General features: G+C 42.6%; 1 protein-coding gene and 1 long non-coding RNA gene across 2 annotated transcripts in view; one reads left to right on the top strand and one right to left on the bottom strand.

Moving 5' to 3' along the window:
• LOC109884067 (CCR4-NOT transcription complex subunit 6-like) overlaps window positions 1-18,790 on the bottom strand; it is a 40,413-nt gene extending 21,623 nt beyond the window's left edge. The window contains 11 exon segments of the mRNA XM_031829611.1: window positions 865-1,092; window positions 1,767-1,918; window positions 2,198-2,352; window positions 2,800-2,957; window positions 4,885-4,953; window positions 6,065-6,154; window position 6,276; window positions 6,334-6,418; window positions 6,680-6,866; window positions 17,397-17,518; window positions 18,613-18,790. Coding sequence (XP_031685471.1) covers window positions 865-1,092; window positions 1,767-1,918; window positions 2,198-2,352; window positions 2,800-2,957; window positions 4,885-4,953; window positions 6,065-6,154; window position 6,276; window positions 6,334-6,418; window positions 6,680-6,866; window positions 17,397-17,508 — 1,237 coding nt within the window. The 5' untranslated portion in view covers window positions 17,509-17,518; window positions 18,613-18,790.
• LOC109884068 (uncharacterized) lies at window positions 18,353-26,632 on the top strand. The gene is made up of 3 exons (XR_004210729.1): window positions 18,353-18,518; window positions 25,969-26,040; window positions 26,487-26,632. It is a non-coding gene; the product is annotated as an uncharacterized LOC109884068 (long non-coding RNA).
• The last annotated feature ends 1,243 nt before the right edge of the window (window positions 26,633-27,875 follow it).

Below are 27,875 nucleotides of genomic sequence, written 5' to 3'. Positions count from 1 at the left end.
TATGGTGTAGGTAGGGGGGGGGGCATTATAACAGTTAATATGGTGTAGGGGGGGGCATTATAACAGTTAATATGGTTGTAGGGGGGGGGCATTATAACAGTTTAATATGGTGTAGGTAGGGGGGGGCATTATAACAGTTAATATGGTGTAGGGGGGGCATTATAACAGTTAATATGGTGTAGGGGGGGGGCATTATAACAGTTAATATGGTGTAGGGGGGGGCATTATAACAGTTAATATGGGGTAGGGGGGGGGCATTATAACAGTTAGTATGGTGTAGGGGGGGGGGCATTATAACAGTTAATATGGTGTAGGGGGGGGGCATTATAACAGTTAATATGTTGTAGGTAGGGGGGGACATTATAACAGTTAATATGGTGTAGGGGGGGGGGCATTATAACAGTTAATGTGGTTGTAGGGGGGGGGACATTATAGCAGTTAATGTGGTGTAGGTGGGGGGGGACATTATAACAGTTAATATGGTGTAGGTAGGGGGGGGACATTATAACAGTTAATATGGTGTAGGTGGGGGGGGACATTATAACAGTTAATATGGTGTAGGGGGGGGGGCATTATAACAGTTAATATGGTGTAGGGGGGGGGCATTATAACAGTTAATATGGTGTAGGTAGGGGGGGGGGGGGGACATTATAACAGTACACCACCATTACTCAGGTACTGCACTACACCTGGTGGGAGGGGGGCCATGGACGCAGTTAATACTGGATGGGGAACGAAGGGGCATTGAAACAGTTAACCTCTTTTCTCGTGTATTTGAGTACCTGAATAACATATCATATGGAACACAGATTTGCTTCATTGAAAAGGGTTAGTTCTGAGCCGGGTCAAAGGTCAGATCCTTACCAGAGTCTGGCAGGGAGTTGAGGTCAGCACAGAGGACGATAGGGATGGAGGAGGGGTCGGAGGTCGGGGAGCCTGTTGCCACGGAGCTCAGCGCCCTCTCGGTGATGCTCTTCAGCTCAGACAGGAACATCATGGTCTGAATCAGCTTGACGTCACAGAACTCTGGGTCCCAGTGCATGTGGGCGTTAGCCACCAGAAGGAACTGTGTCTCCTGCAGAGGCTTCATGCCTGACAAACAGAAGACAAATCATTTATTGTCCATTCTCCTTTCAGTCCACAGAACAGTGGTAAGAGTTAGTTAACCACACCTTGGTTAAGAGTTAGTTAACCACACCAAATAGGTTATATCAAGAACTTTTCAAGTACTTAAACGGTATTTTCAGGTGACCTTGAAACTTAAAAAGTAGTGGACTTGTTTGCATTATACCAGGCCAAATTAAATCAAACTAAAGTTGTATCATGTCAACGTTTAAGACTTTGGAGAAGCAGGGACTGCCATCTACTGGTAGAGTTAGATACTGGTAAAAACCATACACACATCAAAAGGAAAAGACAAAAGATGGTGATCTCTAGGACAGGGAAAGAATACCATTGAAGTTCCATTTTAGATTTTCATCATTTAGCAGATGCTGTTAAGAGCAAATTTTCTCAAGCAACGATTTTGCTAGGACTGTCTGGAAGTGGTCTGATTGTAGAGGTGAAAACTAGCTTTATTCTCACAGAGGTTTGGAACTCTCTTTCTTATTGGTCTATGAACTAATTGACTACCTGGTGATGTCACCAGGCAGGCCAAAACTCCATGCTACCAAAACAGGAGGATTTCAGCCGGTCTTTTCAAACAGCTCTTACACTAAAAAGGCATTCTATTTTTTGATTGATTGGCTGATTAACAAGTTCCTCACCACCAGAGAACATGTCCTTGTTGACCTCCAGTAGGACAGCGACCCCGATGTTGTCCTTGGTCATGACCCTGTTCAACATGACCTCTGAACCCTCAGAGTTTGCCATGGCAACCTGGTTGAACTCCACCGTGTGTTTCTGCACCAGAGTAAATCTGAAACATAACCAGACATGGGTTCAAACACTATTTAAATTATTTTAAATACTTTGAGCATTTGATTTAAGCCCGCCTGGAGTGAATCAATTGTGGGCGGGGTTTGCACTTTTTTTTTTTTATAGGTTCCCATTGCAAGAGGCAAGTTCAATCAAGCACAGGTAAATTATTAGGAATGATTCACTTTTAGGCTGGGTATCTGTAAAGCACTTTGCAGTAAAGCACTGCTAACGTAAAATGAGCTTTATAAAATAAATGTAATTGATTAAATTTACTCACTTCTCAGTCTTGAAGAACACAGCACATCCGTCCACGTGCTTCCTCTCCTGTTCTGAGACCAGTTTGGCACGAGACTTTGGGCAGAAGTACCCCTCGTACCCATGGTCCTTTAGAGTCTCCAGGAAGAGGGCGTGGTACTGCTCCGTCTCCACCTCCTGAGGACACACGACCAAGATGGCCGTCATGTTAGAATAGTTTTAGTGGATGTTTACTTTGCTCCGGTGTAAAAGACACAAAAGCCTGGGTCTGAATGGGTTCTACTGAACACATCCAAACACACTGGCTAAAATGACCTCTTGATGTGTGGAGGTTTACTGGTTTTATTGTATACCGATTAACTGGTATAATCCCATCAGATACTCTTCCTGGGGTTCACAAACATGTCATCACACACTGATGATGTCAGACCCTACCTGTAGAACGACGACGTCAGACCCTACCTGTAGACCGACGACGTCAGACCCTACCTGTAGAACGACGACGTCAGACCCTACCTGTAGAACGACGACGTCAGACCCTACCTGTAGAACGACGACGTCAGACCCTACCTGTAGAACGACGACGTCAGACCCTACCTGTAGAACGACGACGTCAGACCCTACCTGTAGACTGATGATGTCAGCGTCACAGTGTGTGATCTCCTCCATGATGCCCTTCTTCCTGTACTCCCAGTTGAGGGCCCAGGAGGGACAGTAGCCGTACAGCTGACGAGTGGCGTACTTATCACACAGCACGTTGTAACACATCACTGTGAACATGGCTGGGAGAGGAAGGGAGGATATTCAATACACCATCAACAACTCAATGACATACAGTACCAGTCTAAAGGTTGGACACACCTTCTCATTTCAAGGGTTTTTCTTTATTTTGACTATTTTCTACATTGTAGAATAATAGTGAAAACATCAAAACTATGAAATAACACATACAGGAATCATGTAGTAACCAAAAAAAGTTGTAAACAAATCTAAATATAATTTTAGACACTTCAAAGTAGCCACCCTTTGCCCTGATGACAGCTTTGCACACTCTTGGCATTCTCTCAACCAGCTTCACCTGGAATGCTTTTCCAACCGTCTTGAAGGAGTTCACACATATGACGAACACTTGTTGGCTGCTTTTCCTTCCCTTTGCGGTCCAACTCATCAAAAAAACATCTCAATTGGGTTGAGGTCGGGTGATCTGATGCAGCACTCCATCACTCTCCTCCTTGGTCAAATAGCCCTTACACAGCCTGGAGGTGTATTGGGTCATTCTCCTGTTGAAAAACAAATGATAGTCCCACTAAGCGCAAACCAGATGGAATGGCATATCGCTGCAGAATGTTGTGGTAGCCATACGGGTAAAGTGTGTCTTGAATTCTAAATAAATCACTGACAGTGTAACCAGCAAATCACCCCCACACCATCACACCTCCTCCTCCATGCTTCACTGTGGGAACCACACATGCAGAGATCATCCGTTCACATACTCCGCATCTTACAAAGACACGGTAGTTGGAACCAAATCTCAAATAAGACCAAAGGACAGATTTCCACAGGTCTAATGTCCATTGCCTGTGTTTCTTGGCCAAAGCAAGTCTCTTCTGCTTATTGGTGTCCTTTAGTAGTGGTTTCTTTGCAGCAATTCGACCATGAATGCCTGATTCACGCAGTCTCCTCTGAACAGTTGATGTTGGGATGTGTCTGTTACCTGAACTCTGTGAATCATTTATTTGGGCTGCAATTTCTGAGGCTGGTAACTCTAATGAACTTATCCTCTGCAGCAGAGGTAACTTTGGGTGTTTTTTTCCTGTGGCAGTCCCCATGAGAGACAGTTGCATCATAGCACTTGCTGGTTTTAGAGACTGCACTTGAAGAAACATTCAAAGTTCTTGAAATGTTCCGTATTGACTGACCTTCATGTCTTAAAGTAATGATGGACTGTCATGTGTCTTTGCTTATTTGAGCTGGTCTTACCAAATAGGGACATCTTCTGTATACCACCCCTACCTTGTTGACACACAACTGATTGGCTCAAACGCATTAAGGAAAGAAATTCCACAAATTAACTTAACAAGTCACACCCGTTATTTGAAATGCATTCCAGGTGACTTCCTCATGAAGCTGGTTAAGAGAATGCCAAGAGTGTGCAAAAATGTCATCAAGGCAAAGGGTGGCTACTTTGAAGAATCTCAAATATAAAATATATTTTGATTTGTTTAACACTTTTTTGGGTTACGACATGTGTGTTACTTCATAGCTTTGATGTCTTCACTATTATTCTACAATGTAGAAAATTGTGAAAATAAAGAAAAACCCTGGAATGAGTAGGTGTGTCCAAACTTTTGACTGGTGCTGTATGTAGTAGTGTTACTAATATTACTTCTACTAATAATAATGCATATAATACTATTACTGCTCCTACTACAAATAATACATATTATTAATAATAAGAATAATTATAATACTACAAGTACTACTACTACTACTAATAATAATAATTCCACTACTAATAACTCTAATACTACTATCCCAAAGTACCTGTAGCTCCCACTGAGAGTTATCCCAAAGTACCTGTAGCTCCCACTGAGAGTTATCCCAAAGTACCTGTAGCTCCCACTGAGAGTTATCCCAAAGTACCTGTAGCTCCCACTGAGAGTTATCCCAAAGTACCTGTAGCTCCCTCTGAGAGTTATCCCAAAGTACCTGTAGGGATCATTGGGTCCCGCTCCTTCAAGGTGATCCAAGGTCTCTGGGGGAGCTGTTCTGGGTGCACTAAACAAAGAAAGGACACGATAAAACAAAATGAATAAAGAAATTAACTAATTGATTAATTAGAAAGGGAAACAGGACTTTAATGATATTTGGTTCAGGAGAAGAAAATATGACAATTCAGGTGCTCCGGTCAGGTTTAGACTCAATATGGATCTTGTTTTGTTGTAAAGTGAATTGGTTGACTTATTTACCTGCTAGATTGCCAAGCATGTATAGTTGAACCATATTCACCTGCTAGATTGCCAAGCATGTATAGTTGAACCATATTTACCTGCTAGATTGTCAAGCATGTATAGTTGAACCATATTTACCTGCTAGATTGTCAAGCATGTATAGTTGAACCATATTCACCTGCTAGATTGTCAAGCATGTATAGTTGAACCATATTTACCTGCTAGATTGTCAAGCATGTATAGTTGAACCATATTCACCTGCTAGATTGTCAAGCATGTATAGTTGAACCATATTTACCTGCTAGATTGCCAAGCATGTATAGTTGAACCATATTTACCTGCTAGATTGCCAAGCATGTATAGTTGAACCATATTTACCTGCTAGATTGCCAAGCATGTATAGTTGAACCATATTCACCTGCTAGATTGTCAAGCATGTATAGTTGAACCATATTCACCTGCTAGATTGTCAAGCATGTATAGTTGAACCATATTCACCTGCTAGATTGCCAAGCATGTATAGTTGAACCATATTTACCTGCTAGATTGCCAAGCATGTATAGTTGAACCATATTTACCTGCTAGATTGCCAAGCATGTATAGTTGAACCATATTTACCTGCTAGATTGCCAAGCATGTATAGTTGAACCATATTTACCTGCTAGATTGCCAAGCATGTATAGTTGAACCATATTCACCTGCTAGATTGTCAAGCATGTATAGTTGAACCATATTCACCTGCTAGATTGTCAAGCATGTATAGTTGAACCATATTCACCTGCTAGATTGCCAAGCATGTATAGTTGAACCATATTCACCTGCTAGATTGCCAAGCATGTATAGTTGAACCATATTTATCTGCTAGATTGTCAAGCATGTATAGTTGAACCATATTCACCTGCTAGATTGCCAAGCATGTATAGTTGAACCATATTCACCTGCTAGATTGTCAAGCATGTAGTTCAAGAGCTTTCTGGTTCCGTCTGATTCCTGGTACAGGTTGAGGATGTCTTGGGACAAAGGGTTACCTGCACAGAGATACAATAAGCCTTAATATTAATAATAATAGTAATCTAACACTGTGGTTACCTGCACACTTAACTGTGTCAATAAAATGTTTAATTAATAATGAATGAAGTCATTATAAACCCTTTATAGGATTATACAAGGTAACCTTAAAGTAAAGCGTTACCAAACTAAGACGTACCTTTTAGCCCCAGGGTTGTAACTGGAACAGCCGCCCGAGTTCGTAAGGTAGAACTCGCAAAAGATTGTTGTTTAAAAGCAACTCCCTGGGGGGAGGGGGAGGAGGGGGGGGGGGCAGTGATAGGGAACACAGTGGGAAGAAAGAAAGTCTGTAGAAAGTGGAAAACCTCCACCATCCTGGTGGCGTCTTATGCCACTTTGCAAACGCTTCTATGAACAGACACTTACAGTACAGTGAGTGCATACATTTTCAGTAAGTGTATGTGAACCCAACCGGAAATTGAACCCAGAACCTTAAGAGTTGCCAGCACCACTTCAAGAATACACAACCACACAGGAGCTCTTACCTGAGAGACACCATGTTTCCGAGTTCGGCGGGCAAGCTGCGGAGCTTGTTGGACGACAGGTTCAGGTAGGCCAGGTGTGGCAGCTTGGCGATGTCGGGCGGGATGCGACTCAGGTTGTTGTCGTTGATGTGTAGAGCCGTCAGGTGGGTGAGAGTCCACAGAGAACTGCTCAGACTTCTGACCCGACCTGGATAGGAGACAGAGGAGAGATGGGTGAAATGTTAGCGCTAAATGCAACAGATAAGGCTTCCAATATTGCATTCTTCCCAGTAGGGATGGGAATTAGATCTTTGACTGTTCCGAGTCCTCGTATGATTTTTTTTTCAAATACTTGAGTAGTTTTTTTCACAAGGGCTGTACTGGAAAAGAATGTGTGCTCATTTAACAGAGAACAACAATGCCTAATTTATCATAACAGATAACGAATCCTAATTACTAAATCATATTTAATTTAATTGTACCTTTATTTTACTAGGCAAGTCAGTTAAGAACAAATTCTTATTTTCAATGACGGCCTAGGAACTGCCTGTTCAGGGGCAGAACGACAGATTTGTCAGCTTGTCAGCTCGGGGATTCGAACTTGCAACCTTTCGGTTACTAGTCCAATGCTCTAACCACTAGGCTACGCTGCCACCCCATATACAGTGCCTTCGGAAAGCATTCAGACCCCCCTTTAATCTAAAATGGATTAAATCGTTTTTCCCCCCTCATCAATGTGCACAAAATAACAAAGCGAAAACAGGTTTTTATTTATTAATTAAAAACAAACAAACGTATTTACATAAGTATTCAGACCCTTTGCTATGAGACTCAAAATTGAGCTGCATTCTGTTTGAATTATGTTTCCATTGATCATCCTTGGGATGTGTCAACAACTTGATTGGTGTCCACCTGTGGTAAATTATATTGATTGGACATGATTTGGAAAGGCACACACCTGTCTATACAAGGTCCCACAGCTGGCAGTGCATGTCAGCGCAAAAACCAAGCCATGATATCAAAATAATTGTCTCTAGAGCTCGAGACAGGGTTGTGTCGAGGCACAGATCTGGGGAAGGGAACTGTTTGGCCATAATGACCATCGTTATGTTTGGAGGAGAAAGGGGGAGGCTTGCAAGCTGAAGAACACCAGCCCAACCCTGCAGCACTGGGGTGGCAGCATCATGTTGTGGGGGTGCTTTGCTGCAGGATGGACTGCTGCACTTCAGAAAATAGATGGCTTCATGAGGAAGGGAAATTATGTGGATATAATGAAACAACCTCTCAAGACATCAGTCAGGAAGTTAAAGCTTGGTCGCAAATGGGTCTTCCAACTGGACAATGACCCCAAGCACACTTCCAAAGTTGTGGCAAAATGGCTTAAGAACAACACAGTCAAGGTATTGGAGTGGCCATCACAAAGCCCTGACCTCAATTCTATTGAAAATGTATTGGCAGAACTGAAAAAGTGTTTGCGAGGAGGCCTACAAACCTGACTCAGTTACACCAGCTCTGTCAGGAGGAATGGGCCAAAATTCACCTAACTTATTGTGGGAGGCTTGTGGAAGGCTACCCGAAACGTATGACCCAATTTAAACAATTTAAAAGGCAATGATACCAAATACTAATTGGGTGCATGTAAACTTCTGGGAATATGATGAAAGAAATAAAAGCTGAAATAATGTCAGGAATTGTGAAAAACTGAGTTTAAACCTTAGACCTGATATCTCCAGCTAACTAACTGACCTGATGTCTCCATCTAGCTAACTGACCTGATGTCTCCATCTAGCTAACTGACCTGATATCTCCATCTAGCTAACTGACCTGATATCTCCATCTAGCTAACTAACTGACCTGATATCTCCATCTAGCTAACTGACTGACCTGATATCTCCAGCTAGCTAACTGACTGACCTGATATCTCCAGCTAACTGACTGACCTGATATCTCCAGCTAACTGACTGACCTGATATCTCCAGCTAACTGACTGACCTGATATCTCCATCTAGCTAAGACCCAATATCTCCATCTAGCTAACTGACCCGATATCTCCAGCTAGCTAACTGACCCGATATCTCCAGCTAACTAACTGACCCGATATCTCCAGCTAACTAACTGACCTGATATCTCAACCTAACAGACTGACCTGATATCTCCAGCTAACTAACTGACCTGATATCTCCAGCTAACTAACTGACCTGATATCTCCATCTAGCTAACTGACCTGATATCTCCAGCTAACTGACTGACAAACTAACTGACCTGATATCTCCAGCTAACTAACTGACCCGATATCTCCAGCTAACTAACTGACCCATTATCTCCAGCTAACTAACTGACCTGATATCTCCAGCTAACTAACTGACCTGATATCTCCAGCTAACTAACTGACCTGATATCTCCAGCTAGCTAACTGACCGGATATCTCCATCTAGCTAACTGACCTGATATCTCCAGCTACCTAACTGACCCGATATCTCCAGCTAACTAACTGACCCATTATCTCCAGCTAACTAACTGACCTGATATCTCCAGCTAACTAACTGACCTGATACCTCCAGCTAACTAACTGACCTGATACCTCCAGCTAACTAACTGACCTGATACCTCCAAGCTAACTAACTGACCTGATATCTCCAGCTAACTAACTGACCTGATATCTCCATCTAGCTAAGACCCAATATCTCCATCTAGCTAACTGACCCGATATCTCCAGCTAGCTAACTGACCCGATATCTCCAACTAGCTAACTGACCCGATATCTCCAACTAACTAACTGACCCGATATCTCCAGCTAACTAACTGACCTGATATCTCAACCTAACAGACTGACCTGATATCTCCAGCTAACTAACTGACCTGATATCTCCAGCTAACTAACTGACCTGATATCTCCAGCTAGCTAACTGATCTGATATCTCCAGCTAACTGACTGACAAACTAACTGACCTGATATCTCCAGCTAACTAACTGACCCGATATCTCCAGCTAACTAACTGACCCGATATCTCCAGCTAACTAACTGACCTGATATCTCCAGCTAACTAACTGACCTGATATCTCCAGCTAACTAACTGACCTGATATCTCCAGCTAACTAACTGACCCGATATCTCCAGCTAACTAACTGACCTGATATCTCAACCTAACAGACTGACCTGATATCTCCAGCTAACTAACTGACCTGATATCTCCAGCTAACTAACTGACCTGATATCTCCAGCTAGCTAACTGATCTGATATCTCCAGCTAACTGACTGACAAACTAACTGACCTGATATCTCCAGCTAACTAACTGACCCGATATCTCCAGCTAACTAACTGACCCGATATCTCCAGCTAACTAACTGACCTGATATCTCCAGCTAACTAACTGACCTGATATCTCCAGCTAACTAACTGACCTGATATCTCCAGCTAACTAACTGACCTGATATCTCCAGCTATCTAACTGACCTGATATCTCCAGCTATCTAACTGACCTGATATCTCCAGCTATCTAACTGACCTGATATCTCCAGCTATCTAACTGACCTGATATCTCCAGCTATCTAACTGACCTGATATCTCCAGCTAACTGACTGACAAACTAACTGAACCTGATATCTCCAGCTAACGAACTGACCTGATACCTCCAGCTAACTAACTGACCTGATACCTCCAGCTAACTAACTGACCTGATACCTCTAAGCTAACTAACTGACCTGATACCTCTAAGCTAACTAACTGACCTGATACCTCCAGCTAACTAACTGACCTGATATCTCCAGCTAACTAACAGACCTGATATCTCCAGCTAACTAACTGACCTGATATCTCCAGCTAACTAACTGACCTGATATCTCCAGCTAACTAACTGACCTGATATCTCCAGCTAACTGACTGACCTGATATCTCCATCTAGCTAAGACCCAATATCTCCATCTAGCTAACTGACCCGATATCTCCAGCTAGCTAACTGACCCGATCTCTCCAGCTAGCTAACTGACCCGATATCTCCAACTAGCTAACTCACCCGATATCTCCAACTAACTAACTGACCCGATATCTCCAGCTAACTAACTGACCTGATATCTCAACCTAACAGACTGACCTGATATCTCCAGCTAACTAACTGACCTGATATCTCCAGCTAACTAACTGACCTGATATCTCCAGCTAGCTAACTGATCTGATATCTCCAGCTAACTGACTGACAAACTAACTGACCCGATATCTCCAGCTAACTAACTGACCCGATATCTCCAGCTAACTAACTGACCCGATATCTCCAGCTAACTAACTGACCTGATATCTCCAGCTAACTAACTGACCTGATATCTCCAGCTAACTAACTGACCTGATATCTCCAGCTATCTAACTGACCTGATATCTCCAGCTATCTAACTGACCTGATATCTCCAGCTATCTAACTGACCTGATATCTCCAGCTATCTAACTGACCTGATATCTCCAGCTATCTAACTGACCTGATATCTCCAGCTAACTAACTGACCTGATATCTCCAGCTAACTAACTGACCTGATATCTCCAGCTATCTAACTGACCTGATATCTCCAGCTAACTAACTGACCTGATATCTCCAGCTATCTAACTGACCTGATATCTCCAGCTATCTAACTGACCTGATATCTCCAGCTATCTAACTGACCTGATATCTCCAGCTATCTAACTGACCTGATATCTCCAGCTATCTAACTGACCTGATATCTCCAGCTATCTAACTGACCTGATATCTCCAGCTATCTAACTGACCTGATATCTCCAGCTATCTAACTGACCTGATATCTCAACCTAACAGACTGACCTGATATCTCCAGCTAACTAACTGACCTGATATCTCCAGCTAACTAACTGACCTGATATCTCCATCTAGCTAACTGACCTGATATCTCCAGCTAACTGACTGACAAACTAACTGACCTGATATCTCCAGCTAACTAACTGACCCGATATCTCCAGCTAACTAACTGACCCATTATCTCCAGCTAACTAACTGACCTGATATCTCCAGCTAACTAACTGACCTGATATCTCCAGCTAACTAACTGACCTGATATCTCCAGCTAGCTAACTGACCGGATATCTCCATCTAGCTAACTGACCTGATATCTCCAGCTACCTAACTGACCCGATATCTCCAGCTAACTAACTGACCCATTATCTCCAGCTAACTAACTGACCTGATATCTCCAGCTAACTAACTGACCTGATACCTCCAGCTAACTAACTGACCTGATACCTCCAGCTAACTAACTGACCTGATACCTCTAAGCTAACTAACTGACCTGATATCTCCAGCTAACTAACTGACCTGATATCTCCAGCTAACTAACAGACCTGATATCTCCAGCTAACTAACTGACCTGATATCTCCAGCTAACTAACTGACCTGATATCTCCAGCTAACTAACTGACCTGATATCTCCAGCTAACTAACTGACCTGATATCTCCAGCTAACTAACTGACCTGATATCTCCAGCTAACTGACTGACCTGATATCTCCATCTAGCTAAGACCCAATATCTCCATCTAGCTAACTGACCCGATATCTCCAGCTAGCTAACTGACCCGATATCTCCAACTAGCTAACTGACCCGATATCTCCAACTAACTAACTGACCCGATATCTCCAGCTAACTAACTGACCTGATATCTCAACCTAACAGACTGACCTGATATCTCCAGCTAACTAACTGACCTGATATCTCCAGCTAACTAACTGACCTGATATCTCCAGCTAGCTAACTGATCTGATATCTCCAGCTAACTGACTGACAAACTAACTGACCTGATATCTCCAGCTAACTAACTGACCCGATATCTCCAGCTAACTAACTGACCCGATATCTCCAGCTAACTAACTGACCTGATATCTCCAGCTAACTAACTGACCTGATATCTCCAGCTAACTAACTGACCTGATATCTCCAGCTAACTAACTGACCTGATATCTCCAGCTATCTAACTGACCTGATATCTCCAGCTATCTAACTGACCTGATATCTCCAGCTATCTAACTGACCTGATATCTCCAGCTATCTAACTGACCTGATATCTCCAGCTATCTAACTGACCTGATATCTCCAGCTAACTGACTGACAAACTAACTGAACCTGATATCTCCAGCTAACGAACTGACCTGATACCTCCAGCTAACTAACTGACCTGATACCTCCAGCTAACTAACTGACCTGATACCTCCAGCTAACTAACTGACCTGATACCTCTAAGCTAACTAACTGACCTGATACCTCTAAGCTAACTAACTGACCTGATACCTCCAGCTAACTAACTGACCTGATATCTCCAGCTAACTAACAGACCTGATATCTCCAGCTAACTAACTGACCTGATATCTCCAGCTAACTAACTGACCTGATATCTCCAGCTAACTAACTGACCTGATATCTCCAGCTAACTGACTGACCTGATATCTCCATCTAGCTAAGACCCAATATCTCCATCTAGCTAACTGACCCGATATCTCCAGCTAGCTAACTGACCCGATCTCTCCAGCTAGCTAACTGACCCGATATCTCCAACTAGCTAACTCACCCGATATCTCCAACTAACTAACTGACCCGATATCTCCAGCTAACTAACTGACCTGATATCTCAACCTAACAGACTGACCTGATATCTCCAGCTAACTAACTGACCTGATATCTCCAGCTAACTAACTGACCTGATATCTCCAGCTAGCTAACTGATCTGATATCTCCAGCTAACTGACTGACAAACTAACTGACCCGATATCTCCAGCTAACTAACTGACCCGATATCTCCAGCTAACTAACTGACCCGATATCTCCAGCTAACTAACTGACCTGATATCTCCAGCTAACTAACTGACCTGATATCTCCAGCTAACTAACTGACCTGATATCTCCAGCTATCTAACTGACCTGATATCTCCAGCTATCTAACTGACCTGATATCTCCAGCTATCTAACTGACCTGATATCTCCAGCTATCTAACTGACCTGATATCTCCAGCTATCTAACTGACCTGATATCTCCAGCTAACTAACTGACCTGATATCTCCAGCTAACTAACTGACCTGATATCTCCAGCTATCTAACTGACCTGATATCTCCAGCTAACTAACTGACCTGATATCTCCAGCTATCTAACTGACCTGATATCTCCAGCTATCTAACTGACCTGATATCTCCAGCTATCTAACTGACCTGATATCTCCAGCTATCTAACTGACCTGATATCTCCAGCTATCTAACTGACCTGATATCTCCAGCTATCTAACTGACCTGATATCTCCAGCTATCTAACTGACCTGATATCTCCAGCTATCTAACTGACCTGATATCTCCAGCTATCTAACTGACCTGATATCTCCAGCTATCTAACTGACCTGATATCTCCAGCTATCTAACTGACCTGATATCTCCAGCTATCTAACTGACCTGATATCTCCAGCTATCTAACTGACCTGATATCTCCAGCTATCTAACTGACCTGATATCTCTAGCTATCTAACTGACCTGATATCTCCAGCTATCTAACTGACCTGATATCTCCAGCTATCTAACTGACCTGATATCTCTAGCTATCTAACTGACCTGATACCTCCAGCTAACTAACTGACCTGATATCTCCAGCTAACTAACTGACCTGATACCTCCAGCTATCTAACTGACCTGATACCTCTAAGCTAACTAACTGACCTGATATCTCCAGCTAACTAACTGACCTGATACCTCCAGCTAACTAACTGACCTGATACCTCTAAGCTAACTAACTGACCTGATATCTCCAGCTAACTAACTGACCTGATATCTCCAGCTAACTAACAGACCTGATATCTCCAGCTAGCTAACAGACCTGATATCTCCAGCTAACTAACTGACCTGATATCTCCAGCTAACTAACTGACCTGATATCTCCAGCTAACTAACTGACCTGATATCTCCAGCTAACTGACTGACCTGATATCTCCATCTAGCTAAGACCCAATATCTCCAGCTAGCTAACTGACCCGATATCTCCAACTAGCTAACTGACCCGATATCTCCAACTAGCTAACTGACCCGATATCTCCAACTAACTAACTGACCCGATATCTCCAGCTAACTAACTGACCTGATATCTCCAGCTAGCTAACTGATCTGATATCTCCAGCTAACTGACTGACAAACTAACTGACCTGATATCTCCAGCTAACTAACTGACCCGATATCTCCAGCTAACTAACTGACCCGATATCTCCAGCTAACTAACTGACCCGATATCTCCAGCTAACTAACTGACCTGATATCTCCAGCTAACTAACTGACCTGATATCTCCAGCTAACTAACTGACCTGATATCTCCAGCTAACTAACTGACCGGATATCTCCATCTAGCTAACTGACCGGATATCTCCAGCTAACTAACTGACCCGATATCTCAACCTAACAGACTGACCCGTTATCTCCAGCTAACTAACCGACCCGATATCTCCAGCTAACTAACCGACCCGATATCTCCAGCTAACTAACCGACCCGATATCTCCAGCTAACTAACCGACCCGATATCTCCAGCTAACTAACCGACCCGATATCTCCAGCTAACTAACCGACCCGATATCTCCAGCTAACTAACCGACCCGATATCTCCAGCTAACTAACCGACCCGATATCTCCAGCTAACTAACCGACCCGATATCTCCAGCTAACTAACCGACCCGATATCTCAACCTAACAGACTGACTGTCACTGACTGACCTGATATCTCCAGCTAGCTAAGTGACACGATCCTCCAGCTAGCTAAATGACCTGATATCTACAGCTAGCTAACTGACCCGATATCTCCATCTAGCTAACTGACCTGATGTCTCCAGCTAACTAACTGACCTGATGTCTCCAGCTAACTAACTGACCTGATGTCTCCAGCTAACAAACTGACCTGATGTCTCCAGCTAACAAACTGACCTGATGTCTCCAGCTAACTGATATCTCCAGCTAACTAACTGACCTGATATCTCCAGCTAACTAACTGACCTGATATCTCCAGCTAACTAACTGACCTGATACCTCTAAGCTAACTAACTGACCTGATATCTCAACCTAACTAACTGACCTGATATCTCCAGCTAACTGACTGACAAACTAACTGACCTGATACCTCCAGCTAACTAACTGACCTGATATCTCCAGCTAACTAACTGACCTGATATCTCCAGCTAACTAACTGACCTGATATCTCCAGCTAACTAATTGACCTGATATCTCCAGCTAACTAATTGACCTGATATCTCCAGCTAACTAACTGACCTGATATCTCCAGCTAACTAACTGACCTGATATCTCCAGTTAACTAACTGACCTGATATCTCCAGCTAACTAACTGACCTGATATCTCCAGCTAACTAACTGACCTGATATCTCCAGCTAACTAACTGACCTGATATCTCCAGCTAACTAACTGACCTGATATCTCCAGCTATCTAACTGACCTGATATCTCCAGCTATCTAACTGACCTGATATCTCCAGCTAACTGACTGACAAACTAACTGACCTGATATCTCCAGCTAACTAACTGACATGATATCTCCAGCTAACTAACTGACCTGATACCTCCAGCTAACTAACTGACCTGATACCTCTAAGCTAACTAACTGACCTGATATCTCCAGCTAACTAACAGACCTGATATCTCCAGCTAGCTAACAGACCTGATATCTCCAGCTAGCTAACAGACCTGATATCTCCAGCTAACTAACTGACCTGATATCTCCAGCTAACTAACTGACCCGATATCTCCAGCTACCTGACCCGATATCTCCAGCTACCTGACCCGATATCTCCAGCTACCTGACCCGATATCTCCAGCTAACTGACCCGATATCTCCAGCTAACTAACTGACCTGATATCTCCAGCTAACTAACTGACCTGATATCTCCAGCTAACTAACTGACCTGATATCTCCAGCTAACTAACTGACCTGATATCTCCAGCTAACTAACTGACCTGATATCTCCATCTAGCTAACTGACCTGATATCTCCATCTAGCTAACTGACCTGATATCTCTAGCTAACTAACTGACCTGATATCTCTAGCTAACTAACTGACTGACTGTCACTGACTGACCTGCTATTTCCAGCTTACTGACCTGATATTTCCAGCTAACAGGCTGTCACTGACTGACCTGATATCTCCAGCTAGCTGACTGACCTGATATCTCCAGCTAGCTGACTGACCTGATATCTCCAGCTAGCTGACTGACCTGATATCTCCAGCTAGCTAACTGACCTGATATCTCCAGCTAGCTAACTGACCTGATATCTCCAGCTAGCTAACTGACCTGACATCTCCAGCTAGCTAACTGACCTGACATCTCCAGCTAACTAACTGACCTGATATCTCCAGCTAACTAACTGACCTGATATCTCCAGCTAGCTAACTGACCTGATATCTCCAGCTAGCTAACTGACCTGATATCTCCAGCTAGCTAACTGACCTGATATCTCCAGCTAGCTAACTGACCTGATATCTCCAGCTAACTAACTGACCTGATATCTCCAGCTAACTAACTGACCTGATATCTCCAGCTAACTAACTGACCTGATATCTCCAGCTAACTAACTGACCTGATATCTCCAGCTAACTAACTGACCTGATATCTCCAGCTAACTAACTGACCTGATATCTCCAGCTAACTAACTGACCTGATATCTCCAGCTAGCTGACTGACCTGATATCTCAACCTAACAGGCTGTCACTGACTGACCTGATATCTCCAGCTCGGCCCAGTGCGACTTCTTCCCGTTGGCTGCCTCCTCAGCTGACATGATGGTGTATAATCGGCGAGGATCCGGGGAATCATATTTTTCCTTTGGCATACCTGTTAATCTAAGGAACACACACCAACGAGCCAGGTCAAATGCCTAGTAGACACACACCAACAAGGCAGATTAATACACAAGAAATGTTGATTCACCAGGGTTTGAATTACACATGGTCTCCTGGGGTGCCTCCTGCCTGTAGGAGGTGTCCAACTTTAATATCTTTAAATTGATATTTTAGTTATATTGTGCAGATGTCTCATTGATAAATCATTCTGGTGTCAGTAACATAGGAAAGGTATTGAAAGCTTGCAGCTATAGAGGAAGTAACAATTAGTAACACGAATACTTGGAATGTCAAAGTTGAAGTGTAGCTAGCAGGGAAGACGTTCGGAGCTGGCTTAGTAGTTACATAATCTGATTATCTGTCCAAACACAAGTCGGCCACACGTCCTGTACCAGTGATAGTGGCAACAACACCACCACAGTATGAATAGGGATTTAATATGGTTCGTTCTTTGGCTGGTGACCGAGTATTAGAAATAAACACCGGGGCTGTCATCCGAGAATATCTTTTCGAGGTCCATTGACAGCTGCTTACACAGCTGGGTCTTTGATAACGACACAGTAACTACAACACTTTAGCAACCAACCAAACTAGCTACATTTCAATAACGTTACCTAGCTAATTTACAATTATTAAAACTACCGATGATTGTAAAATGCAGTGACAATTGCGTGTTGACAGTATTGCCAAATGTCAAAAGTAGCAACAGCTATGCAAATACACCGGGCCTGCTTTGCAAGAGAAGTTTACTTGCCAGCTGTCAAAACCATTCAATAGCATGCATGACACATTTGTATGAGCAACAACAGCACCTAGTTACAAATACATCTCAGCAGTTTTAACAACTTGAACACACAACTGAACGTTCCCGTTACTTTCGACTGTAAATATACCAAAGGCTTGAAGCATGGGTGTTGAGTAAATTGACAGGCGGTCTGAGAGCACAGCCTTTCCTGCGCCAGAAAGCTACCTAGCTCTGGTACTTGGACCTTGGGAAGAGGTGAGACAAAAACCGGACGGGAGAAATGCAGAGACATTCGGCGATACAAATTGTATAACTGCAACTATGAACAATAAAACAAAACATGTATTACCTGCATTCGGAGGGTGGTAGAGAATATTTAGTGGCGATATTGTTGATAATAAAGACATGCAGACGGAGTTCTTGAACGTTCAGACCCTGAACGTACCGAACTCCGAAGTGGCAGAAGGAGGAACAACCAACATGGCTTCCAGCTCGTACCGTCTGCCCTATCCGTCTGCCCCCCACCGGCATGCAAAGTTGCCTGCGTTGTTTCTACACGTGACGAATTTAACATAAGGCAAGGTGCACCGGTGTAAAAATGTGTATATATATATATATATATATATATATATATATATTTAAACATGGCAACCTGGATGAGGATTGAAAAAGGTCAGTTCTACAAACTATTTTTTTTAAATCTTAAATTCAATTGCAGTTCAATGTTTAGAATAAACTGTCCATATGATGATGCATAGGCAATGCATTTATGTTGCATACTGTTCCTAGCTGTCGACTCCAACAAACTCGGGCCAGTAGCTGACGTTAGCAAAAGTATCTATCTAGCAGCCTTTGTCACTCATGTAGCTAGCAAACTAATGTTCTAACTACTGATGCTAACTAGTAGGATTCAATAACTTCCAATAACTCTGCGTGGTCTCTTACACTAGAAGTAACATAGGATACTTAAATTAGTGTGATATGTTACGTTTGGCATGGTTACATAAGACTGGTGGTTACTTAAGGCAAAAACAAAAGTCGTGCGTATAACAAGAACGTCTAGCAACCCAAAGGTTGCGAGTTAAAATCTCATCACAGACCATTTTTAGCTAATTAGATAATTTTCAACTCCTTTAAAAAGTGTATTATTTAACTAGGCAAGTCAGTTAATTTTAGAACAAATTCTAATTTACAATGTAGTAGTGTAGTAAAGATTAAGACTAAAAGTAGTACCCTACATTAAGGGAACATTCCAGGTCAATAGAAAGTGTCCACATAAATATATGTATAAATGTTAGATGATTCTTACCCAGACGCACTTGTCTAAATTGATGGGTCATGTGTAAGAAATGCTATAACCACCAGCCACATCTTGCTAAGTAATCTATAACAAAATAATCTATATTCCCAAAACAAAATCAAATAAGTGTTAATTAAGTAAAAAATAGATAAGTAGAGAAAAAAAGAGCAGCAGTAAAGGCTATATACAGAGTCAATGTGGAGGCTATATACAGGGTGTTACGGTACAGAGTCAATGTGGAGGCTATATACAGGGTGTTACGGTACAGAGTCAATGTGGAGGCTATATACAGGGTGTTACGGTACAGAGTCAATGTGGAGGCTATATACAGGGTATTACGGTACAGAGTCAATGTGGAGGCTATATACAGGGTATTACGGTACAGAGTCAATGTGGAGGCTATATACAGGGTATTACGGTACAGAGTCAATGTGGAGGCTATATACAGGGTAGTACAGTACAGAGTCAATGTTGAGGCTATATACAGGGTATTACGGTACAGAGTCAATGTGGAGGCTATATACAGGGTATTACGGTACAGAGTCAATGTGAAGGCTATATACAGGGTATTACGGTACAGAGTCAATGTGGAGGCTATATACAGGGTATTACAGTACAGAGTCAATGTTGAGGCTATATACAGGGTATTACGGTACAGAGTCAATGTGGAGGCTATATACAGGGTATTACGGTACAGAGTCAATGTGGAGGCTATATACAGGGTATTACGGTACAGAGTCAATGTGGAGGCTATATACAGGGTATTACGGTACAGAGTCAATGTGGAGGCTATATACAGGGTATTACAGTACAGAGTCAATGTGGAGGCTATATACAGGGTATTACGGTACAGAGTCAATGTGGAGGCTATATACAGTGGGTACCTGTACAGAGTCAATGTGCGGTGGTACAGGTTAGTCGAGGTAATGGAGGTAATATGTGCATGTAGGTAGAGTTAAAGTGACTATGCATAGATTCATCACTCCAGTGTTAATCTGCAAAATTGTAATTATTTGCCTACCTCCTCATGCCTTTTGCACACATTGTATATAGACTCCCCCTTTGTTTTCTACTGTGTTATTGACTTGTTAATTGTTTACTCCATGTGTAACTCTTTGTTGTCTGCTCACACTGCTATGCTTTATCTTGGCCAGGTCGCAGTTGCAAATGAGAACTTGTTCTCAACTAGCCTACCTGGTTAAATAAAGGTGAAAAAAATAAAAAATAGATAATAAACAGAGAGTAGCAGCAGTGTAAAAGAGGGGGGGGGGGGCAAAGCAAATACTCTTGAGTAGCCTGAGTAATAATTTGATTAGCTGTTCATAAGTTTTATGGCTTGGGGGTAGAAGCTGTTAGGAAGTCTTTTGGACCTAGACTTGGCGCTCTGCTACCGCTTGCAGTGTGTTAGCAAAGAGAACAGTCTATGACTTGGGTGGCTGGAGTTTTTGACCATTTTTAGGGCCTTCCTCTGACACTGCCTGGTATAGAGGTCCTGGGTGGCAGGAAGCATGACCCCAGTGATGTACTGGGCCGTACGCACTACCTTCTGTAGGTCGACCGATTATGATATTTCAACACCAATAGCAATTATTGGAGGACCAAAAAAAAAGCCCATACCGATTAATCGGAAGATTTTTATATATATATATAATACATCGGTACTGACGTGTACCTGACCCGGTTATTAACAGCTACTGACGTGTACCTGACCCGGTTATTAACAGGTACTGACGTGTACCTAACCCGGTTATTAACAGGTACTGACGTGTACCTGACCCGGTTATTAACAGGTACTGACGTGTACCTAACCCAGTTATTAACAGGTACTGACGTGTACCTGACCCGGTTATTAACAGGTACTGACGTGTACCTGACCCGGTTATTAACAGGTACTGACGTGTACCTAACCCGGTTATTAACAGGTACTGACGTGTACCTAACCCGGTTATTAACAGGTACTGATGTGTACCTGACCCGGTTATTAACAGGTACTGACGTGTACCTAACCCGGTTATTAACAGGTACTGACGTGTACCTGACCCGGTTATTAACAGGTACTGACGTGTACCTAACCCGGTTATTAACAGGTACTGACGTGTACCTGACCCGGTTATTAACAGGTACTGACGTGTACCTGACCCGGTTATTAACAGATACTGACGTGTACCTGACCCGGTTATTAACAGGTACTGACGTGTACCTGACCCGGTTATTAACAGGTACTGACGTGTACCTGACCCGGTTATTAACAGGTACTGACGTGTACCTAACCCGGTTATTAACAGATACTGACGTGTACCTGACCCGGTTATTAACAGGTACTGACGTGTACCTAACCCGGTTATTAACAGGTACTGACGTGTACCTAACCCGGTTATTAACAGGTACTGACGTGTACCTGACCCGGTTATTAACAGGTACTGACGTGTACCTAACCCGGTTATTAACAGGTACTGACGTGTACCTAACCCGGTTATTAACAGGTACTGACGTGTACCTGACCCGGTTATTAACAGGTACTGACGTGTACCTGACCCGGTTATTAACAGGTACTGACGTGTACCTAACCCGGTTATTAACAGGTACTGACGTGTACCTGACCCGGTTATTAACAGGTACTGACGTGTAACTAACCCGGTTATTAACAGGTACTGACGTGTACCTAACCCGGTTATTAACAGGTACTGACGTGTACCTGACCCGGTTATTAACAGGTACTGACGTGTACCTAACCCGGTTATTAACAGTTACTGACGTGTACCTAACCCGGTTATTAACAGGTACTGACGTGTACGTGACCCGGTTATTAACAGGTACTGACGTGTACCTAACCCGGTTATTAACAGGTACTGACGTGTACCTGACCCGGTTATTAACAGGTACTGACGTGTACCTAACCCGGTTATTAACAGATACTGACGTGTACCTGACCCGGTTATTAACAGGTACTGACGTGTACCTGACCCGGTTATTAACAGGTACTGACGTTTTTACAGAGGTTAACAGTAACCTTTTATTCTGTGTCTTTAAAAAAAAAACATCAATAGCTAATTTATTCATTTGATTTATGTTACGTCTTCCTTGATGGACCGAGTCCCTAAGTCATTTACATGTTAATCAGTAATTCTATTGAAATCCCTTGTGGATCTGACAGTGATGTATACATGGAAATACAGTACATTTGGAAATGATTCAGACCTCTTGACTTTTTCCACATTTTTGTTACTTTACAGCCTTATTCTAAAATTGGTTAAATCAACTTTTTCCCTCATCAATCTACACACAATACCCCATAATGACAAAGCGAAAAACAGGCTTTTAGAAATGTTTGCAAAATAAATATAAAACTGAATTACCTTATTTACAAAAGGGGAAAGGGGTGATACCTAGTCAGTTGTACAACGGAATGCCTTCAACTGAAATGTCTTCCGCGTTTAACCCAACGCCTCTGAATCAGAGAGGTGCAGGGGGCTGACATAATCAACATCCACGTCTTCCCCTCTGAATCAGAGAGGTGCAGGGGGCTGACATAATCAACATCCACGTCTTCGCCTCTGAATCAGAGAGGTGCAGGGGGCTGACATAATCAACATCCACGTCTTCCCCTCTGAATCAGAGAGGTGCAGGGGGCTGACATAATCAACATCCACGTCTTCCCCTCTGAATCAGAGAGGTGCAGGGGGCTGACATAATCAACATCCACGTCTTCGCCTCTGAATCAGAGAGGTGCAGGGGGCTGACATAATCAACATCCACGTCTTCGCCTCTGAATCAGAGAGGTGCAGGGGGCTGACATAATCAACATCCACGTCTTCGCCTCTGAATCAGAGAGGTGCAGGGGGCTGACATAATCAACATCCACGTCTTCGCCTCTGAATCAGAGAGGTGCAGGGGGCTGACATAATCAACATCCACGTCTTCGCCTCTGAATCAACATCCACGTCTTCGGCGCCCCGGTAATAGTGGGTTAACTGCCTTGGTCAGGGGCAGAACGAAAGATTTTTACCTTGTCAGCTCAGGGATTTGATCCAGTAACCTTTCGGTTACTGGCCCAACTCTCTAACCACTAGTATTCAGAACCTTTACTATGAGACTCGAAATTGAGCTCAGGTGCATTTCCATTGATAATTCTTGATGTTTCTTCAACTTGTTTGGAGTCCATCTGTGATGAATTCAATTTATTGGACATGATTTGGAAAGACACACACCTGTCTATATAAGGTCCCAGAGTTGACAGTGCATGTCAGAGAAAAAAACCAAGCCATGAGATGGAAGGAATTGTCTGTAGAGCTCCGAGACAGGATTGTGTCGAGGCACAGATCTGGGGAAGGGCAACAAAAAATGTCTGCAGCATTGAAGGTCCCCAAGAACACAGTGGCCTCCATCATTCTTAAATGGAAGAAGTTTGGAACCACCAAGACTCTTCCTAGAGCTGGGTGCCCGGGCCAAACTGATCAATCGAGGGAGAAGAGAAGGGCCTTGGTCAGGGAGGTGACCAAGAACCTGATGGTCACTCTGACAGAGCTCTAGAGTTCCTCTGTGGAGATGGGAGAACCTTCCAGAAGGACAACCTTCTCTGCAGCACTCCACCAATCAGGCCTACATGGTAGAATGGTCAAGTCTCTGAATGTCCTCGAGTAGCCCAGCTAGAGCCCGAACTTGAACCGGATCTAACATCTCTGGAGAGACCTGAAAATAGCTGTGCAGTGACGCTCCCCATCCAACCTGACAGCTTGAGAGGATCTGTAGAGGAGAATGTGAGAATCTCCCCAAATACAGGTGTGTGTTACGGCTTTCTTCCGTTGAAGGAGAGTCGGACCAAAATGCAGCGTGGTTAGTTCGATACATGTTTAATGAACGAAAATACGAACTAAATACAAAAACAACAAACGGAAATGTGAAAACCTAATACAGCCTGTCTGGTGAAATACAAACACAGAGACAGGAACAATCACCCACAAACACAGTGAAACCCGGGCTACCTAAATATGGTTCCCAATCAGAGACAACGAGAATCACCTGACTCTGATTGAGAACCTCAGGCAGCCATAGACTATGCTAGACACCCCTACTCAGCCACAATCCCAATACCTACTAAAACCCCCAATACCACAACACAACACAAAATAACCCCATGTCACACCCTGGCCTGTCCAAATAAATATAGAAAACACAAAATACTAAGACCAGGGCGTGACAGTGTGCCAAACTTGTAGCGTCATACCCAAGAAGACTTGAGGCTGTCAAAGGTGCTTCAACAACGTACTGAGTAAAGGGTCTGAATATTTATGTAAATGTGATATTTCAGTTTTTTTGTATTTATACGTTTGCAACAATATTTTTCTTTGTCATTATGGGGTAGAATGAGTTTTTTTATTTTAATGTATTTTTAATTTAAGAATAAGGCTGTAACGTAACAAAATATTAGTCAAGGGGTCTGAATACTTTCCGATTGCACTGTGTATAATCTGTATGGCAACTAGAACTGGCAGTAATGTACAGTACCAGTCAAAAGTTTGGACAAACCTACTCATTCAAGGGTTTTTATTTTACAATTATTTACATTGTAGAAAAATAGTGACTAACTCATGAAGCTGGTTGAGAGAATGCCAAGAGAATGCCGAGAGAATGCCAAGAGAATGCCGAGAGAATGCCAAGAGAATGCCGAGAGAATGCCAAGAGTGTGCAAAGCTGTCATTAAGGCAAATGGTAGCTATTTGTAGAATCTCAAATATACAATGTATTTAGAGAAAAAAAATGTTTTACCACTTTTTTGGTTACTACATGATTCCATATGTGTTATTTCATAGTGTTGATGTCTTTACTATTATTCTACAATGTAGAAAATTGTTTTAAAATGTTTTTTAAATCCCTTGAATTAGTAGGTTTGTCCAAACTTTTGACTGGTACTGTATTTTGGAAATATATATATATAATCTGTATACGAACATCGTTCTGTTTGTGCCCCAGTTAGCAAGAGAGTGGCACTAACAACATCAAGGTCGCGTGGTTCAGTTCCTGCAGGGATCAAACACATTACACTTTACATTACAGTGAGTGCATATATTGTTTTGGATCTAAGGTTCAGCCAAGTGGCGCATATTATATTTGGCAATCGGGGAATTCTTAGTTCCAGTAAACACACCTACTACACTGTACCACACCATAAGACTGGAGTTGATGAGACATGTCATTGTGAGTTACGTTCACAGCCCTATTCTGTTATTTTACCTCCGATAGGTCTTTTGGTCAATCAGATCAACAATTTTGCCAATAGTTGGGCTAAAGATCAGAAATGGGCTGCCTGTGTAAATGCAGCCCATGTCAGGATTAGGTCCCATGGTGCTCTGCCTTGTGTTCATACTGTAGTAAATATAAATGAAGGCTACTGTCTGTTCTTGTCAGAATCCTGATCAAGCCAAAGTAGCCCAGGAGAACTGAGCAGCGTTTGTGGGAGGAGCCGACCTTGTGCAGAGAGTGAGTGTCACAAAGTTCTTTCCCCCTTCTGTTTCTGTCTCTCTCACTCTCTTATTATAGGCTACATACTTAGCCCGCAAATTACAGGTAACATTTTAAATAATGCACGCATCATCCGCTTTCCCAGGACAGTATTCTTTTCATTATAGGCCAGTAGTTTTCAGTTGTGTGCCCCTGGCAAATTTACCTGACTGTCAAACTCTGCAAGGACATGCTAATTTAAAAGAGGGCTAGTTTATTTATTAGCCTGGTTCTGGATGGTTCTGGGTGGAGTACAGGTACACTATGGGACATGGGTCAGAAAAAAATGTGTGCAACCAAATCATGTGAATACATCACCAACTGAATAAATTTGTAATAGCAGTGCCACCAGTGGAAAAAGTTAGTTTTAAAACCCTGGTTAGGAAAACTCATGACCTAACCATGTTTCTCTCTGGCTGTTTCAGGGTCGGTTAGAGTCGACATTCCCAAGATGCTGGAGTTGTTCCAGACTGGTCATGAGTATATAGTGGAGAAGGAACGCTGTCATCACTACGGTAGGAACGGTAAGTCAGAAGGCACACTGTCATCACTACGGTAGGAACGGTAAGTCAGAAGGCATTACGGAACGACCTACAGTATAATCACCACAACGTTAAAGCATACTTGTAATCCTCACAAATGTCTGTCAGATTATCCAACGTTAAGAGAATTAATCCAAGGTTAAGAGAATGCCAAGAGTGTGCAAAGCTGCCATCAAGGCAAAGGGTGGCTATTTGAAGAATCTCAAATATGAAATATTTTTTATCCAAGGACCGCCCAGCGCATCGTTGTTCGTAACATGACATGTACCTATACTAAGAGTAACTACGGTGTAATTTATTAATGAACTGATAGTAGCAATAGAACATAGTTGTAGGAGCCATTTTGACCTGTTTATGAGTTGTGGAAATGTTCTCTGTTATTTCTTAATTTGTTTTCTACACTAGAGGGCACTATATGTTGGGGTCATGGGTCACTGTGTGTGTGTGGGGTGGGGGGGGGGGGGTGTAGCACAGGTGAGAGGAGAGGACATATAGTTGTTACCTTATCACAGATACAGCTGATAGAATGCATCTCTCTGCACCTTTTTCTACAGGAATATGTGTTTTGGAGCTAATTTTATATGCGCAATAAATGGGAACTTCACTCAAAAAGAATAATGTTTGGAAAGCTGATTTATTGTTGACGTGTTATGGAAAGCTGTCTCCTACCTCCTACCTCCTGTCTCCTATCTCCTGTCTCCTAATGGCAGTTCATTAGGGAATCGCCAATACAATAGTCGTGCATCATTTACCATTTTTATGCCAGCAGGTACGGAGTTGGAGAAACTGTACGTAAGCAGGGCAAACCTGTTTCAGATGATTTCTGGTGTACATCAATCACAGCACGTTTCAGGACTAAATCAGCAGTTTTTACCTGATTTAAGTCGAATTTTAATGTTGTAATTTAATGTTATATTCATAAAACATGAGTTGAAAATGATGCTGTCGCTGCTTCCTGTTGACAATAACTTTTTTGCGAAATAGACAGATGTCAAAACACAATTTTTTGAAGTGTCCAAATCAATAATTCATATGCAGAGAACCAGTTTGTGATATATTGAAAACATAAACTGTAAATATTGTTCACATCACTGGTCAGAGGACAACCCGCTGAAGACAGTCAGTTACATTGTGGAGTGATGTGTTTTGATTTGGGGTACGACAAGACGGAAAGAGAAACGCAACACTTGTTTGTCCATCACTCGTATCCACATCCATGTTCAACACAGACACATGCACATGTATTTTGTATTGTAGATATGCGGTAGTACA

Source organism: Oncorhynchus kisutch, linkage group LG8 (assembly GCF_002021735.2).
Source record: "Oncorhynchus kisutch isolate 150728-3 linkage group LG8, Okis_V2, whole genome shotgun sequence".
Classification (NCBI taxonomy): domain Eukaryota; kingdom Metazoa; phylum Chordata; class Actinopteri; order Salmoniformes; family Salmonidae; genus Oncorhynchus; species Oncorhynchus kisutch.
Note: the sequence above shows the minus strand (reverse complement) of the source record. Positions and strands in the feature narration are given on the sequence as shown.